Source organism: Bubalus kerabau, chromosome 1, assembly GCF_029407905.1.
Source record: "Bubalus kerabau isolate K-KA32 ecotype Philippines breed swamp buffalo chromosome 1, PCC_UOA_SB_1v2, whole genome shotgun sequence".
Classification (NCBI taxonomy): domain Eukaryota; kingdom Metazoa; phylum Chordata; class Mammalia; order Artiodactyla; family Bovidae; genus Bubalus; species Bubalus kerabau.
This window is the reverse complement of record NC_073624.1, coordinates 213,317,935-213,333,209: the sequence shown is the minus strand read 5'-3', so window position 1 is coordinate 213,333,209 and position 15,275 is coordinate 213,317,935. Positions and strand designations below refer to the sequence as shown.

At 37.1% G+C, this 15,275-nt stretch overlaps 1 protein-coding gene across 4 annotated transcripts in view; it reads left to right on the top strand.

Moving 5' to 3' along the window:
- AFF4 (ALF transcription elongation factor 4) overlaps nucleotides 1–15,275 on the top strand; it is an 84,321-nt gene that overhangs the window by 61,317 nt on the left and 7,729 nt on the right. For all 4 annotated transcript variants that reach the window (XM_055553588.1, XM_055553583.1, XM_055553597.1 and 1 more), the window contains 9 exons: nucleotides 1,299–1,387; nucleotides 1,997–2,237; nucleotides 8,208–8,302; nucleotides 8,861–8,924; nucleotides 9,027–9,163; nucleotides 9,411–9,482; nucleotides 11,417–11,510; nucleotides 12,281–12,324; nucleotides 13,306–13,526. In XM_055553588.1, coding sequence (XP_055409563.1) covers nucleotides 1,299–1,387; nucleotides 1,997–2,237; nucleotides 8,208–8,302; nucleotides 8,861–8,924; nucleotides 9,027–9,163; nucleotides 9,411–9,482; nucleotides 11,417–11,510; nucleotides 12,281–12,324; nucleotides 13,306–13,526 — 1,057 coding nt within the window. The remainder of the gene's footprint in view (nucleotides 1–1,298; nucleotides 1,388–1,996; nucleotides 2,238–8,207; nucleotides 8,303–8,860; nucleotides 8,925–9,026; nucleotides 9,164–9,410; nucleotides 9,483–11,416; nucleotides 11,511–12,280; nucleotides 12,325–13,305; nucleotides 13,527–15,275) is intronic.

The window sequence follows — 15,275 nt, the reverse complement described above, 5'->3', positions numbered from 1 at the left end:
CGCATGGACAGAGGAGCTTGGTGGGCTACAGTCTCATGGGGTCGCCAAGAGTTGGACACAACTGAGCGACTGAGCATATCTCCTTACCTCCCCCACATTTCATTGGCATGTATTCCTCACAAGTTTTTTTATATCAATACCTGTAAATGAAATTTTGATTTTATAAAATGTATATCACCAGGAAACTTAGTGATGATTATTCACAACCCCACCCCGCCCCCGCCCCCTCCCCGCCCCAGAATGCCATACAACTTGCAGGATCTTAGTTCCCTCACCAGGGATTGAGCCCAGGCCCCAACAGTGAAAGCACTGAGTCCTAACCACTGGACCACCAGGGTATTTTCCAGTGATGATTTTTGAGATTTGTTGCTTTGGTAAAATTATTCTTGAAGATAAAGCAGATAATACTGAGAAAGAGACCAGCCAAGGATAATGAAAGATGTGGATTCCTTTTTCTCATGTTTTCACATGTCCAACTTTAATCATTTGTGTATGGGAACAAATTCTTTTGTAAGGCAGGATGTTTGCAATATTTGTGCCCTGATATTTAAATCAATAGGAAAACTTAAATTCCCCAAACATAGTAGCTTGATAATTATAGACAGGCCCATAGCTTTTGTTTCAGCAAACAAGTTTTTCAAAAATCATTAGTCTTGGCTAAAAGCAAAAAGATGGACAGTAACAAGTGTTGGTGAAGATGTGGAGAACGACAGTGCCTATGGGAATGTAAACTGATGTAGCCACTTTGGGACATAGTTTAACAGTTCCTCAAAAAGTAAATAGACAGTATTCCCTTATGACTCAGCAATTTCATTCCTATGTGTATACCCAAGAACAATGAAAACTTGTCCATACAAAAACCTATACTTGAAAAGTAGGAAAAATTCAAATGATGAATGGATAAATAAAATGTGGTATACCCATACAATGGAATATATTCATTCATTACAAAGAAATAAAATATTGACAAATAATCTTACAACACAGATGAATTTTATGGTATGTGAATTATATCTTAATTATCTCATCCCCCCTCCTCAAATCATCAGACTGAAAAGATGCCATTTAAAAGACTGTTTCAGCATTTCGGCTTTTCTTATCTAAAATAGGAGACTTCTTCTCAGACTTAAAAACCTAATTTATTTAACACTGTTTAAATGAGTTCTTTGACTTCACATTTATCTTCTTTCTGAAGTATATCAGAGATTAACTGTTTGACGGTGACTAGCACTGAAAACTGAAATTAGATGAATAAAAATCAAAACCTAACTGCTTTTTTTCCTCTATTTTTCATCCAGAATGAAGATGATAACCGAGCCAATGAGAGCAAGAAACCTAAAACAGAGGACAAGAATATGGCAGGCCACAAGCCATCCAGCAACAAAGAGTATGTCTGCAAAACATGTTAACATGTGTGTTGATCTATGTGTGTTATTTGCTGCTGGGTACTTTCTAATGTGCTCTTAGAATATTCCATTTAGTATGTATATGTTATACATTTCTGTACACAGTCATATACCACAATAGTGGGAGGTTTTGCTTTTAGTTAATTGGGATTAAAAGCAAGATTCAGTCACTTTATCTCTGTTTTTAGAAGAATAGAAAGTATTCATAGGATAAGAATTAAAGTAAAGCTTTACCACTTTCAGGCTGGATGGCAAGCTTATGTATTGCTGCAGGAGACATTTAAGCATTAGTATCTTCATTCACCATTCCTCTTTTTGTTCTTTTATTCAATCACTATTTATTGAATACTTGTGTATGGCAGACCAAGGCTTAGGCACTGAGTATACAACCATAATGGGGAGGAAACACTGGAGAAGATATCTGCCCTCTTGAAATTTATAGTTTTATTTTGTTTTATAGAAATCATATGTTCTAATAATCAAATAGGGAAAAACAAATTTGTTTTGAAATCAGGCAAAGTCAAATGGGAAAAGTCCATCACTCTTAAATGACTATGTGGAGAAATGAGGGCATTTGTTTGGTTTGGCAGGTCATCTAAACAGAGTGCTGCTAAAGAAAAAGATTTATTGCCTTCTCCTGCTGGGCCTGTTCCTTCAAAAGATCCAAAAACAGAGCATGGCTCTCGGAAGAGGACTGTTAGTCAGTCTTCTTCCTTAAAGTCAAGTAATAACAGCAACAAGGAAAATAGTGCCAGCAGCAAAAACAGTTCCTCCGCATCAAAGCAGAAGAGGACTGAAGGAAAGACTTCCAGTAGCTCTAAGGAGGTCAAGGTAAGGCACTGAGGGACCTGAGCCTTTTGAAAAAAATCTCCTTGCCACGTGACTTCTCCAAGGTAACTGTGCTTTGAAAATTTTGTAAACATCTTACTAATCTTACAGATCTGTTCATTTTTACTCTCAAAATGTCATAGTCTGATAATAAACTTGTGCTGTGATCTGAGACCATGAAAGGAATGAAGTCATCTGGACACACGCATATTATTAGTTAAGGTAGAAATTGGAAAAGTTGGTTTTCCATAACTGGAAAGGTTGGTTATGGAAGAACAGTTGTTTATGATCAAATTTATAAATAACTCCAGTTGTTCTGATTGGGTTCTTGTCTATGGTTTTAAATTGTCTTTGGATTATTTAGAGTTAGATTTTACAAGCTAGTTATACTACATAAAGTACTAAAGCAACCATTTGGCTTCATGAAGAAGAAAAATATTCTTTAGCTGAGCTAGCACTGGAATTAGCCCTAGAGCATGATCATCAGGTAGGGGAATATTAATGTTTGTGGGTGCATAACTAGATCAGAGGAGCTTTTTCAAGGCTGTACTTAGGCTCTAATCCTAAATTTGTTTATCAGGTTTTTTCATTGCTTTCTAAAATGATATGATCAGGAGCAAACTCCCTGACAAAATTAAGAAAATACCTAGATTTTTAAGCATATAATTTACTGCATTATTATTTGTGACTTAAAATAAGCAACTGTTTAACAGTTGAAAAAAATTGACAAAGGCAGTTAGTCCTGCTTATTAAATGTGGTGATTAAATCTTTTAAATTTTGAGGTAATTTAAATTGTGAACAATGTCTCAAACTGAGATACACCGAAGGCGTTTTCTCCAGCTGGGCCACTCCCATAGCAGTTTAGGTAGTGTCCTTGAGGAACCTGTTCTGTAGGCCTCCTTCCCTGACCTAGTTCTCTGTTTACCTGCTGGCTGATTCTTTCTCCATTTCCCATCCTTGAACTGTAGGATTTGAGACCTGTATGCTTCTTCTTTTAAACTTCTTCTCTCTCTTTCTTTCTTTTTAAAATGCACTCATTAAGTGAGCTCTTCTGCTCATTTGGTTTCTGTTATCTCATAGGTAAAGTTCAATGTCTATGTCTCTACTCTTGTCAGCTTCTTGAAAGCAGGGATTTGTGTCTCACTTGTTTGTACTTTATCCAGTGTTTAACTTACTGGATAAAATTAGATAATATGATAAACCAAAATTACATATAATTTTTATTTTCTGTTTCTCTAGATATTTGCTGATACCAAATTTTTGAAATATGTTGGCATAAGTTTTGTTCAGTATAGCCTTTTATTTTTAATATCTTTAATATTGCTTCTTATATTGTCTTTTATTTTTAATTTTAGTTTTCTGTACCGTCTTTCTCTTCTTTCATCAATTTCATCAGAGGCTTATCACTTTTACTTGTCTTTTTCAAAAAAACAGCCTTTCTTTGTCTTTATTCACTGTAGTTTATTTTTGTTTTCTATATCATTAACTTATACTCTTTATAATTTCCTTTCTTATGTCTTTTTGTTTTGCTGTTCTGTTTATTAACTTTTAAAGATGGATACTAAGCTTGTTTTTCAAAACTAATTGTAAGCTCTTTTTCTCTAATATTCAAATATAAGCAGTTAGACTAGATATTTTCCTCTAATTACTGCTTTAGCTGCATCTTCAAGACTTGGTATATAATATTTTTATAACTCAGTTCAAAATGTTTTTTAATTTCTTGTGTGATTCCATTTTTGATCCAAGAATACTTAAGTGTGTTACTCAATTTCCAAACATACAGAGATTTTCTGGTTGTCTTTTGATTAGTACTTCTACCTTGTAGAAGGGGCTAGAAAGTGATCCGCATGCAGTAATCTTTTGAAATTTGTTGAGTTGCTTTGTAAAACAGCGTACTTATATGGTAGATTTTTGTAATGAAAAGACTGTGTCTTCCATGTGAATTAGAGACAGCGACCTGTAGAATTCAGTTAGATTAATGATATTTTCACACCTTCTATATGCTGACTGAAATTTTGTTAGTCCTTTTCTACCAGTTTTTTTAATTAATTGAAATAAAGTTGATATATAACATTGTATTAGTTTCAGGTATACAACAGAATGATTTCCTATATGTATATATATTGCAAAAACTTACTCAACCACAGAAAGTCTAGTTAGCATTTCTTACCACACATAGTAATTTTTCTTTATTTTCAGAAACTTCACTTTTCCTTCAATAGATTTAAACTTAGGCACTTATATTTAAGTTGGTGCAAACATAATTGAGGTTTTTGCATTGTTGAAATTTGCCACTTGCTATTGGAATACATTTGTAAATAAATATGATTATGTTGTACATTATTTTAATGCACAGTTCTCACTTTATGTTTTTTTGCTAGTGACTTTTATTACTTACTATTCATTTTAAACTTATTTTATGCTATGGAAATGATGTTAGACAAAAATCAAATTCGAGTGATTTTCTTATTTGAGTTCAAAATGGGTGGTAAAGCAGCAGAGACAACTCGCAACATCAACAATGCATTTGACCCTGAAACTGCTAATGAACGTACAGTGCAATGGTGGTTCAAAAGTTTTATGAAGGAGATGAGAACCTTGAAGATGAGCGAGTGGCCAGCCATCGAAGTTGACAACGACAGACTGAGAGCCATCATTGAAGCTGATCCTCTTACAACAACACAAAAGATTGCCGAAGAACTCAATGTCAACCATTCTACAGTCATTTGGTGTTTGAAGCAAATTATGGAGGAGAAAAAGCTTGATAAGTGGGTGGCTCTTGAGCTGACTGAAAATTAAAAAAATCATCATTTTGAAGTGTCCTCTCTTTTTCTGCGCACCAACAATGAACCATTTCTCAATCAGATGCAATGAAAAGTGGATTTTATACAACCACCACCAGCAGCAGTGATTGGCCCAATAAGAAGCTCCAAAGCATTTCTCAAAGCCAAACTTGCACCCAAAAAAAGTCATGGTCATTGTTTAGTGGTCTGCTGCCAGTCTGATCCACTATAGCTCCCTAAATCCCAGCAAAACTATTAACATCTGAGAAGTATGCTCAGCAAATTGATGAGATGCACTAAAAACTGCAATGCCTGCAGCTAGCATTGGTTAACAGAAAGGGCCTGATTGGTTAACAGAAAGGGCCCAATTCTTCTCCACGACAGCGCCCAACTGCACATTGAACAACCAACACTTCAAAAGTTGAACAAATTGGGCTACGAAGTTTTGCCCCATCTGCTATATTCACCTTACCTCTTGCCAACCAACTACCACTTCAAGCATCTCAACAACTTTTTGCAGGGGAAATGCTTCCACAGCCAGTAGGGCGCAAAAAATGCTTTCCAAGAGTTCATGGAATCCCAAAGCATGGATTTTTTTCACTACAGGAATAGACAAACTTATTTCTCATTGGCAAGAACATGTTGACCGTAATGGTTCCTATTTTGATTAATAAAGATATGTTTAGCCTAGTTGTAATGATTTAAAATTCATGGTCTGGAACCACAATTACTTTTGTGCCAACCTTAATAGATCTGTTTATAAAACACAGGGGGAAAGCTGTCCAAGTAATGTTAGATTGCAGTAGTATTCAGGAAGCCATTTGGTAAATGTGCAGATTTTACCATAAAGAGTTTAGTATTTTTTCAAATCTCAGGGCTTTTATTTTCATTCTTGAAGAAAGCTGTAATAGGTGGAACTTGAAAGGACTCTTTTACAAGAAAAGGAAAAAAAATGGTTATTACATGGTCTCTTTTAAGCAGAAGTAATAAAAATATATATATTATTGGGTTTTCTAATGTTGAGACATTTATGAAGTCATAGGAGAAATTCTACTTATTTATGGTTTTTTTAATGGGAAAAAATATGTATTCAATTTATTGAAGATAGGACCAGAGGGGAAGCTGTTGGGAGGACAGGGTCATAGCCCTTGCGTTAAAGGTCTCTGTTGATAGGAGACAGAATGGACATGTTGATAGGAGGCGGAATAAAATTTAAGAAAGTGTCTAGGCTTTTGAAATCTGATAGATCTGACATAAAACCCGAATTCCAGGAATACTACTTAAAAGCTGTTTGGACTTGGGCAAGTTGCTCAGCTTCCTTGAGACTATTTTTTATTCTATCCTAATTCTGAAAGAGATGGAAATACCAGACCACCTGACCTGCCTCTTGAGAAATTTGTATGCAGGTCAGAAAGCAACAGTTAGAACTGGACATGGAACAACAGACTGGTTCCAAATAGGAAAAGGAGTACGTCAAGGCTGTATATCATCACCCTGCTTATTTAACTTATATGCAGAGTACATCATGAGAAACGCTGGGCTGGAAGAAGCACAAGCTGGAATCAAGATTGCCGGGAGAAATATCAATAACCTCAGATATGCAGATGACACCACCCTTATGGCAGAAAATGAGGAGGAACTCAAAAGCCTCTTGATGAAAATGAAAGTGGAGAGTGAAAAAGTTGGCCTAAAGCTCAACATTCAAAAAACAAAGATCATGGCATCTGGTCCCATCACTTCATGGGAAATAGATGGGCAAACAGTGGAAACAGTGTCAGACTTTATTTTTGGGGCGCTCCAAAACCACTGCAGATGGTGACTGCAGCCATGGAATTAAAAGACGCTTACTCCTTGGAAGGAAAGTTATGACCAACCTAGATAGCATGTTCAAAAGCAGAGACATTACTTTGCCAACAAAGGTTCATCTAGTCAAGGCTATGGTTTTTCCTGTGGTCGTGTATGGATGTGAGAGTTGGACTGTGAAGAAGGCTGAGTGCCAAAGAATTGATGCTTTTGAGCTGTGGTGTTGGAGAAGACTCTTGAGAGTCCCTTGGACTGCAAGGAGATCCAACCAGTCCATTCTGAAGGAGATCAGCCCTGGGATTTCTTTGGAAGGAATGATGCTAAAGCTGAAACTCCAGTACTTTGGCTACCTCATGCGAAGAGTTGACTCATTGGAAAAGACTGATGCTGGGAGGGATTGGTGGCAGGAGAAGAAGGGGACGACAGAGGATGAGATGGCTGGACGGCATCACTGACCCGATGGACGTGAGTCTGAGTGAACTCCGGGAGTTGGTGATGGACAGGGAGGCCTGGTGTGCTGTGATTCATGGGGTCACAAAGAGTCGGACACGACTGAGCGACTGAACTGAAGTGAACTGAATAGCAGTTCATATTTCATAAGGTTGTTAAAGGATTAATGATTATACTAAGTACTTAGTTAACTTAGTGCCTAGTAAATAGTAAGCACATAGTAAATTGTAGATATTGTAATTGTTTTCATTGACCAGTTATTACCAGCAAATTTTGTCTGAAGTAATACTGCTATATTGATACTAGATTTGTGTATTCCTTAAGTTTTTACAAGTGTCAGTGTCATTGCCTCCCACATAGTAGACCCCTAATAGAAGGCTCTTGAGAGTCCCTTGGACCACAAGGAGATCCAGCCAGTCCATCCTAAAGGAGATGGATTGTTCCTGGGTGTTCATTGGAAGCACTGATGTTGAAGCTGAAACTCCAGTACTTTGGCTGCCTGATGCAGAGAGCTGACTCATTTGAAAAGACCCTGATGCTGGGAAAGATTGAGGGCAGGAGGAGAAAGGGATGATAGAGGATGAGATGGTTGGTTGGCATCACCAACTCAATGGACATGGGTTTGGGTAGACTCCAGGAGTTGATGATAGACAGGGAGGCCTGGCGTGCTGTGGTTCATGGGGTCACAAAGAGTTGGACACGACTGACTGACTGAACTGAATATTATAAAGAATATTCTTGGTTATTTAAAATGGGCTCATTCCATAAAAAGGACATTTACATTATGAAATTTTAAATTTTTATAACAAGGGAATTAACTACCACCACAGACAATGGAATTTTGTTTGCTTTTTAACCACGAGCTAAGAAATACTTCTAGTTTAATTTTAATTTCATAATTTTCAACATAGTTTTTGTTTTTATTTTTCTGGTCAGGAAAAGGCTCCAAATAGTTCTTCTAACTGTCCTCCATCTGCACCAACTCCTGATGCTTCTAAGCCTCGGAGAACGAAGCTTGCCTTTGATGACAGGTAAGATAAATAAGATTTTTTATGCATTTAAGAAATCATTCCAGTCAGTGTATAAGAAACTCATTTTAATGTCTGTCAGTGCTCGGAAGAATTGGTTGTATTGTGATATTGTTGTATTGTGATATTGTGACAGAACATTCAGATTTTTAATTTTAAAGGCACCTTCAAGTCCAAGTATTTCTCCTTTTAACTTAATTTACCTTCATGATTCTCATGGAGACCTTTGCTGACTTTACTGTTTAAAGGCTTTCTTAAGTAAAACAGTGTAGGTTTAAAATAAAGACTGTCTCATGTCTCAAATAAGTAAGTAACGTAGGGTTTTTTCCCCTCCCTTTTGATAAAGGTTATTTTTCCTACCTGCATTCTGTTTACTCTCAATCTTTCAAATGATTTATGCTCTTAACCTAATAGAAACATTTGTCAGGGAAAAAATTAATCAAATGTTTAGTAATAGCTCATGTTCTTTACTTGAGGACATGAAAACTGAGGGCTATAAAACTAATATTATCTTAGGAAAATATTTCCCATTTTACTTAAAATAAAAAATTTACATTGCAGAAATTATTCAGCAGACCATTATTTACAAGAAGCAAAAAAGCTAAAGCACAATGCAGATGCATTGGTATGTAAATATTTATATCTTTAATCAAATTAACTTGAATCTTCATTTGTTCTCGTAGCACATCAATGTGGCTCTCATTTACCTTTATTCTCCTTTCTTCAGTCTGATAGGTTTGAGAAAGCTGTATACTATCTTGATGCTGTGGTATCTTTCATTGAATGTGGGAATGCATTAGAGAAAAATGCTCAGGAATCCAAATCCCCATTCCTTATGTATTCAGAAACGGTGGAGCTCATCAAGTAAGTGGGGAAACTTGCCGCATTATTGGCAATAATATTTCTCTGTTCCTTCTTGGAAATGACTAATTTATAAAATAATAGCTAAAGAGGATCCTTAATCCTTTATTGTCCTTGGATAAGGAGAAGTAGACACTTTAGTGGGTATTTTTGTCTTTAAGTTTGATTCTAATGTTTAGAGGACTGAGGAGGTCATAAAACAGATGAAGTATTATATTTTGTGTCCTTTGTTTCTTCTCTTATCTCACAGATACACTATGAAGCTAAAGAATTACTTGGCACCAGATGCTACAGCTGCAGATAAAAGACTTACAGTGCTATGGTAAGTGTTGTATGTTAGCCTCTGCTAGATGACAAAGCAGTTTCTGTCTGTGTTCTTCTGAAAGTTATCCTTGAATCAGCCTTCCATAACCCAGTCATAAATCTATTCTTGATGGGTCAAGAAGAAAACAACAGAATTCCTACTGAAAATTTTTAGTTGTTGAGAGCCTCTCCTCCATTGCCCTCTTGACAAAATAAAAGCCTTGGTAGAGTGAGAATGATATTAGAACTTTCTATTAAGTGATCACTTTTTTAGGCTTTTTTTTTTTTGGATTTGACTAGAGTTTACTTTTCTTTTTTTGTACACTGAGGCTTCTATTGTGTATTTCAGTAAAGATGGACACTATAAAAAATCCAGGCTCTTCATTTGGTATCCTCTCCCTCAATTTACATATACATATACCTTACCTTTGGGGCTTCCCTGGCAGCTCAGCAGTAAAGAATCTACTTGCAGTGCAGGAGTCGCAGGAGATATGGGTTCAATCCCCAGGTCAGGAAGATCCCCTAAAGGAGGGCATGGCAACCCATTCCAATATTTTTGCCTGGAGAATCTCATGAACAGAGGAATCTCTCGGGCTATAGTCTATAGGGTTGCAAAGAGTTAGACACGACTGAAGCGACTTTGCATGCACGCATTCCTTACCTCAGGTAGCACACATCTAACTTGCTCAGAATAAAGAAATGACTTGTTTGCTTATCCCCAGAGAGAGAGTTTATTTATCATGGTTATTTACTTTACCTGGCACTGGGTTTAACAACTGGGAGAGCAACTGTAGAAAAAAACTGGCACAGTCCTATTTGTCATGGAGTCTAGGGTATAGTGTGAAGAGACAGAAATTAATCAAATAACCACACAAGTACATGAATTAAGTACTTTGAAGGAAAAGTTTATATAACTGTAAAGGTAAACTATAGGGATACTTAGTCCTTAGGTAGAGGAAACATTTACAAGGGCTGGATAGTGAAAAGAAACTGGAAACCTTGTGTCAGGAAACTAAAAGACCCAGGAGAAAGAAGTAAGTGAAAGTGATTGGAGAGGTAGGCAGTGATGACCATGCAGGGCCTTTGTAAGCCATGTTGGTTTTACATATGTTACTTCAGAGTTGTAATATTTACAAGTGAGTTCCTAGTTTTGTTGTTTTAGATTATTTTTAGTTTGATGTAGAAATTATGCTCTGAAGTTTTTTTGTGGCGGGGGAGGCAGGGGTGTTGGGAGGGGTGGCTGTGCCATACGGCTTATATAGGATCTTAGTTTCCTGACTAGGGAGTAAACCCGGACCACAACAGAGAAAGATGAAGCACTGAATCCTAACCACTGGACTGCCAGGAAATTCCCCCGCAATGATTTTTTAGTCCCTATGTTATAAATGACACGTTGGTGTCCTGGGGCTGAGGTTTTGATTTTTGAATGTCAACAAAGACGAGGCTGCTAAGTCACTTCAGTCGTGTCCGACTCTGTGCAACCCCATAGATGGCAGCCCACCAGGCTTCCCCATCCCTGGGATTCTCCAGGCAAGAACACTGGAGTGGGTTGCCGTTTCCTTCTCCAATGCATGAAAGGGAAGTCGCTTAGTCGTGTCCAACTCTTCGTGACCCCATGGACTGCAGCCTACTAGGCTCCTCCTCATGGACTGCAGCCTACCAGGCTCCTCCATCCATGGGATTTTCCAGGCAAGAGTACTGAAGTGGGTTGCCATTGCCTTCTCCAAATAGGAGGCTAGTCCTAGGTCTCTTCCTTTTCCTTTCCCTCCCTAGGTTGTGTACCTTAATAACATCACACCTTTTGGTTTTGCCTAAGAGTTAGTGTCATTGACCTTATGCCATGGTCTGCTCACATGAGTCACTTGTGTACTCTGGTGCAATGTGAAGCTTGTCTATGAGATGCGGCCAGAGTCTGTTATCCTGGTAAATAAGCTGTCCTTTTCTGTTGGCTAGCCTGCGATGCCAGTCTTTGCTGTACCTGAGGCTCTTCAAACTGAAGAAAGAAACTGCTCTGAAGTATTCAAAGACACTGACAGAGCATCTGAAGGTAAGTACACAGTAAGAGTATCTGTTTCCCAGGAGACAAAATTTGTAAAGTCTCCTATTCCCACCTCAGAAGTACCCTCATGTTTTTCCTGTCATAGGAGAGGAAGAACTACTATTTGGGAACTTTCAAATAGTTTGAGGTTTAAAATGCACACATATCTGATTGTGGAACCTATGTAGCTATATACAGTAGCTGTTAGTAATCTTTCAATGTATATAATCTATTTTTATCACAAAACTTAATGTTTTTTCGTGATAGCCCTACATAAGTCTTCCTAAAATTCAGCCCTGATAATGACTTGGAATGCTTTAATAGCTTAGCATTGCCTGCAGGGTCAAGTGAAAGATTCTTATCCTGACCTACAAGGCCCTCAAGATCAATCTCTCTCTCACTCTCCTTCTTTCTTTTCTGAAGTTTACTCCAGGTAAATTGTCTGGGTCATATACACTCTCTTGTCTGCAGCCTTTGTACATAGGATGACTTGCCTTGCTCTATGCCTTCTCCCCTCTTCTTTATCCATCTGAATGTTACTCATTCTTTGTCTCTCACTTTTCAGTCTTCCAGAACACCCCAGCTCTTATCTAAATAACTTCCTTCTGTTGCATATTTATACACACACACACACACACACACACACATTTTGGTTTCTTAAGATCAGTACTGGCCCAATGCTTTTGAATATATTTATTACATCATAATTAAATATTACTTCATAAATTGCCTTTTTTTTTTTTTTTTAAATTATTAAGTACATTCTCTTTTCTCCACAGAATTCTTACAATAACTCTCAAGCACCATCACCAGGCTTGGGAAGGTAGGTAAATTTTATTCTGTAAAATTTTATGTGACAAGTTTATTTTTATGTGAAAGTGGAATGGGTTTGGCCACTTTCCAAAAAAGGTACTTTTTGTGAAAGTCAAAGTCGCTCAGTCATGACCAATTCTTTGTGACCCCATAGCTTGCCAGGCTCCTCTGTCCATAGAATTCTCCAGGTCAGAATACTGAAGTGGGTAGCCATTCCCTTCTCCAGGGGATCTTCCTAACCCAGGGATCAAACCCAGGTCTCCCACATTACAGGCGGATTCTTTACCATTATCATTTTTTTTTTTTTTAAGTTGAAAATATCTTAAACATGCTCTTAGAAAGATTAGAGAAGGAACATTTCACCTGTAGAAGTCTTGAGTATTTTTTTTTTTTTTTAACAACTCCTCAACCTTTCTAAGCTTGAGTTCTGTGGCTAGTTGGAGTTTTATCACCTTGCACTTATCTTTGTTCATGTCTGGACACTGCCAAAATTTAATAACAGTGGCATGATTATGGTTTGTCCTCCATTCCCACATCACCTCCATCCCACTCACCCACAGAAAGGATGAAAAATACCATGAAATCTCGTGTTGTTAATCCACTCAGCTTTCTATAAAACAATTGGGAAGTACCTAATTATATGCCCAGATAGGTGGAAAGTGTGTTGAGCTGAGAGTGAGATGATCTAGCTTCTAAGTCTTGGAACAGCTCTTACCAAAGTATATGACTTCCTCACTTCTTTCCCATCTTTTGTACTGTTGCCATTGGTTAAACCAAAGAGTCTTGATAAAATAATAACTCACAATAAACACTTTAGTGAGCTAAGTATTTATTTAAAAGAAGCTGTACTTCTTTGGAAGTACAGTTCCCTTTTAGTTTAAAAGAACCTTCACATTTTAAAAGCTTTCATGTAGGAAGAGCCAGTCGTACATTAATTTCCTCACATTCATCATTTTCTATATGAATAAACTTCCTGTTTCTCTGTGTGTAGCAAAGCTGTTGGGATGCCTTCCCCTGTTTCTCCAAAGCTGTCACCAGGCAATTCAGGAAGTTATTCTTCTGGAGCCAGTAGTGCTTCAGCAAGTGGTTCTTCAGTGACCATTCCACAGAGGATTCACCACATGGCAGCCAGCTATGTTCAGGTTACATCCAACTTCCTCTATGCCACTGAAATTTGGGACCAAGCCGAACAGCTTTCCAAAGAGCAAAAAGGTAAGGAGGTCTCTGGAGAGACTCTGAAGGATGGAATTGTTAAAAAGAGATTTTATGGAATAGTTAAATTAAGTGTCTTGTACATTTAGTTTATTATCTAGTCTAGAGTTAATGACAGTCAGTTTGCTGATCTTCATGGCTTATCAATCATGTAAATGTACTAAGTTTTGTCAAAAAAATACCTTGCACTATAGTGGTGACACAGACCAAACAATAGTTTTGGTCTAAGATAAATATGGCTTTGTTCAGCCACATTTAATTGCAGCTTATACTATAAAAGTAATAAAATGTATAATCTGTCCTGGGACGGTTAAGGTAAATTTGGCTATGGGCAAAGGATTATATCCAGACATCTTATACATATGAGATATTTAATATATAAGAAAACATGTTTATACTGGATTTTTAAAGATATATTGGAAGAAACTTAGGTGATAAAAGAGACTATAAAATGAATAGCCTTCTGTCTAGCATTCTTTAATATTAGGTCATTGCACCTCATTATCTCCCAAACTAAGAACACTACGAATTAGGAAGTATTAAAGATCTTTGAAAAAGTACGGGATAAACACTTTAGTAGATGTTTTTGAGCAAATATGTGTATGTAGCATCTGTTCAGGCAGCTCCTTTGTAGAAAACTTTAAGTAGCCAATCAAGCAAGTATACTTTAGTCACAGAGTATATTTAAATATAATGCTTATAGCATCAGATGAAAATGAAAAATTCTGATCCCTAAAGAGGGGTAATGGTGGGAGGACGGTTGTGTTTTTAAAAACCTGATTTGTTTCTAAAATTTTAAATATTGTCAATACAACTCAGGAAAGGTTACAAGATGAAATTTTTAAGTTATCCCTGCATTATATTCTTCTCCCTGATGCCAGTTTTCTAGCATCATTTTTCCTTTCATCTCTCCATTCCTCCCTCCCTTTCCTTCTTCCTTTCCCCACTATTGTTTACATTCTTACTTGCCTGCCTGCCTACCTACATATTTTATGCTAATTTTCAAACACTGACTAAAGGGAAGAGAATGGTATAATGAACCCATGTACCTTTTACTCAACTTCAGTTTCAGCAATATAACATTTTGCTAATCTTGTTTTCTTTTCCCCCACCATCCCTCCTCAATGCCCCCCATCATATTTTTCTTTACCCTGGTATATTTTAAAGCTAACTCCTTTATGTCTTTTAAGACATAATCTCCCCGTAGATTTCCTGTTGTTTGAAATATGCCTTTTTTCTTTAAACAATTGGGTTTATTTCAAACAGGATCCAAACATTCATTGATCAATTTCTTATGTATCTTCCATTCTTCTATTTCTTTGGCGGGAGGGGCATGCCATTGATATCAAGGAGAAACTGTACCATAGAATGTGTCAAATTCTGGATTTTGCTATTTACTTCCTCATGGTATTGTTTAGCTTGCTCTTCTGTCCCCCTCATTTATACTGATAGTTATATCTTGACACTTGATTAGAGTCAAGTTCATTATTTTAGGTAAGAACTTTTCATAGGTGGAATTGAAGAAAGTAGGGAAAACCACTAGACCATTCAGGTATGACCTAAATCAAATTCCTTATAATTATACAGTGAAAGTGAGAAATAGATTTAAGGGACTAGATCTGATAGATAGAGTACCTGATGAACTATGGATGGTGGGGTGGTTTGTGACAATGTACAGGAGACAGGGATCAAGACCATCCCGTGGAAAAGAAATGCAAAAAAGCAAAATGGCTGTCTGGGGAGGCCTTA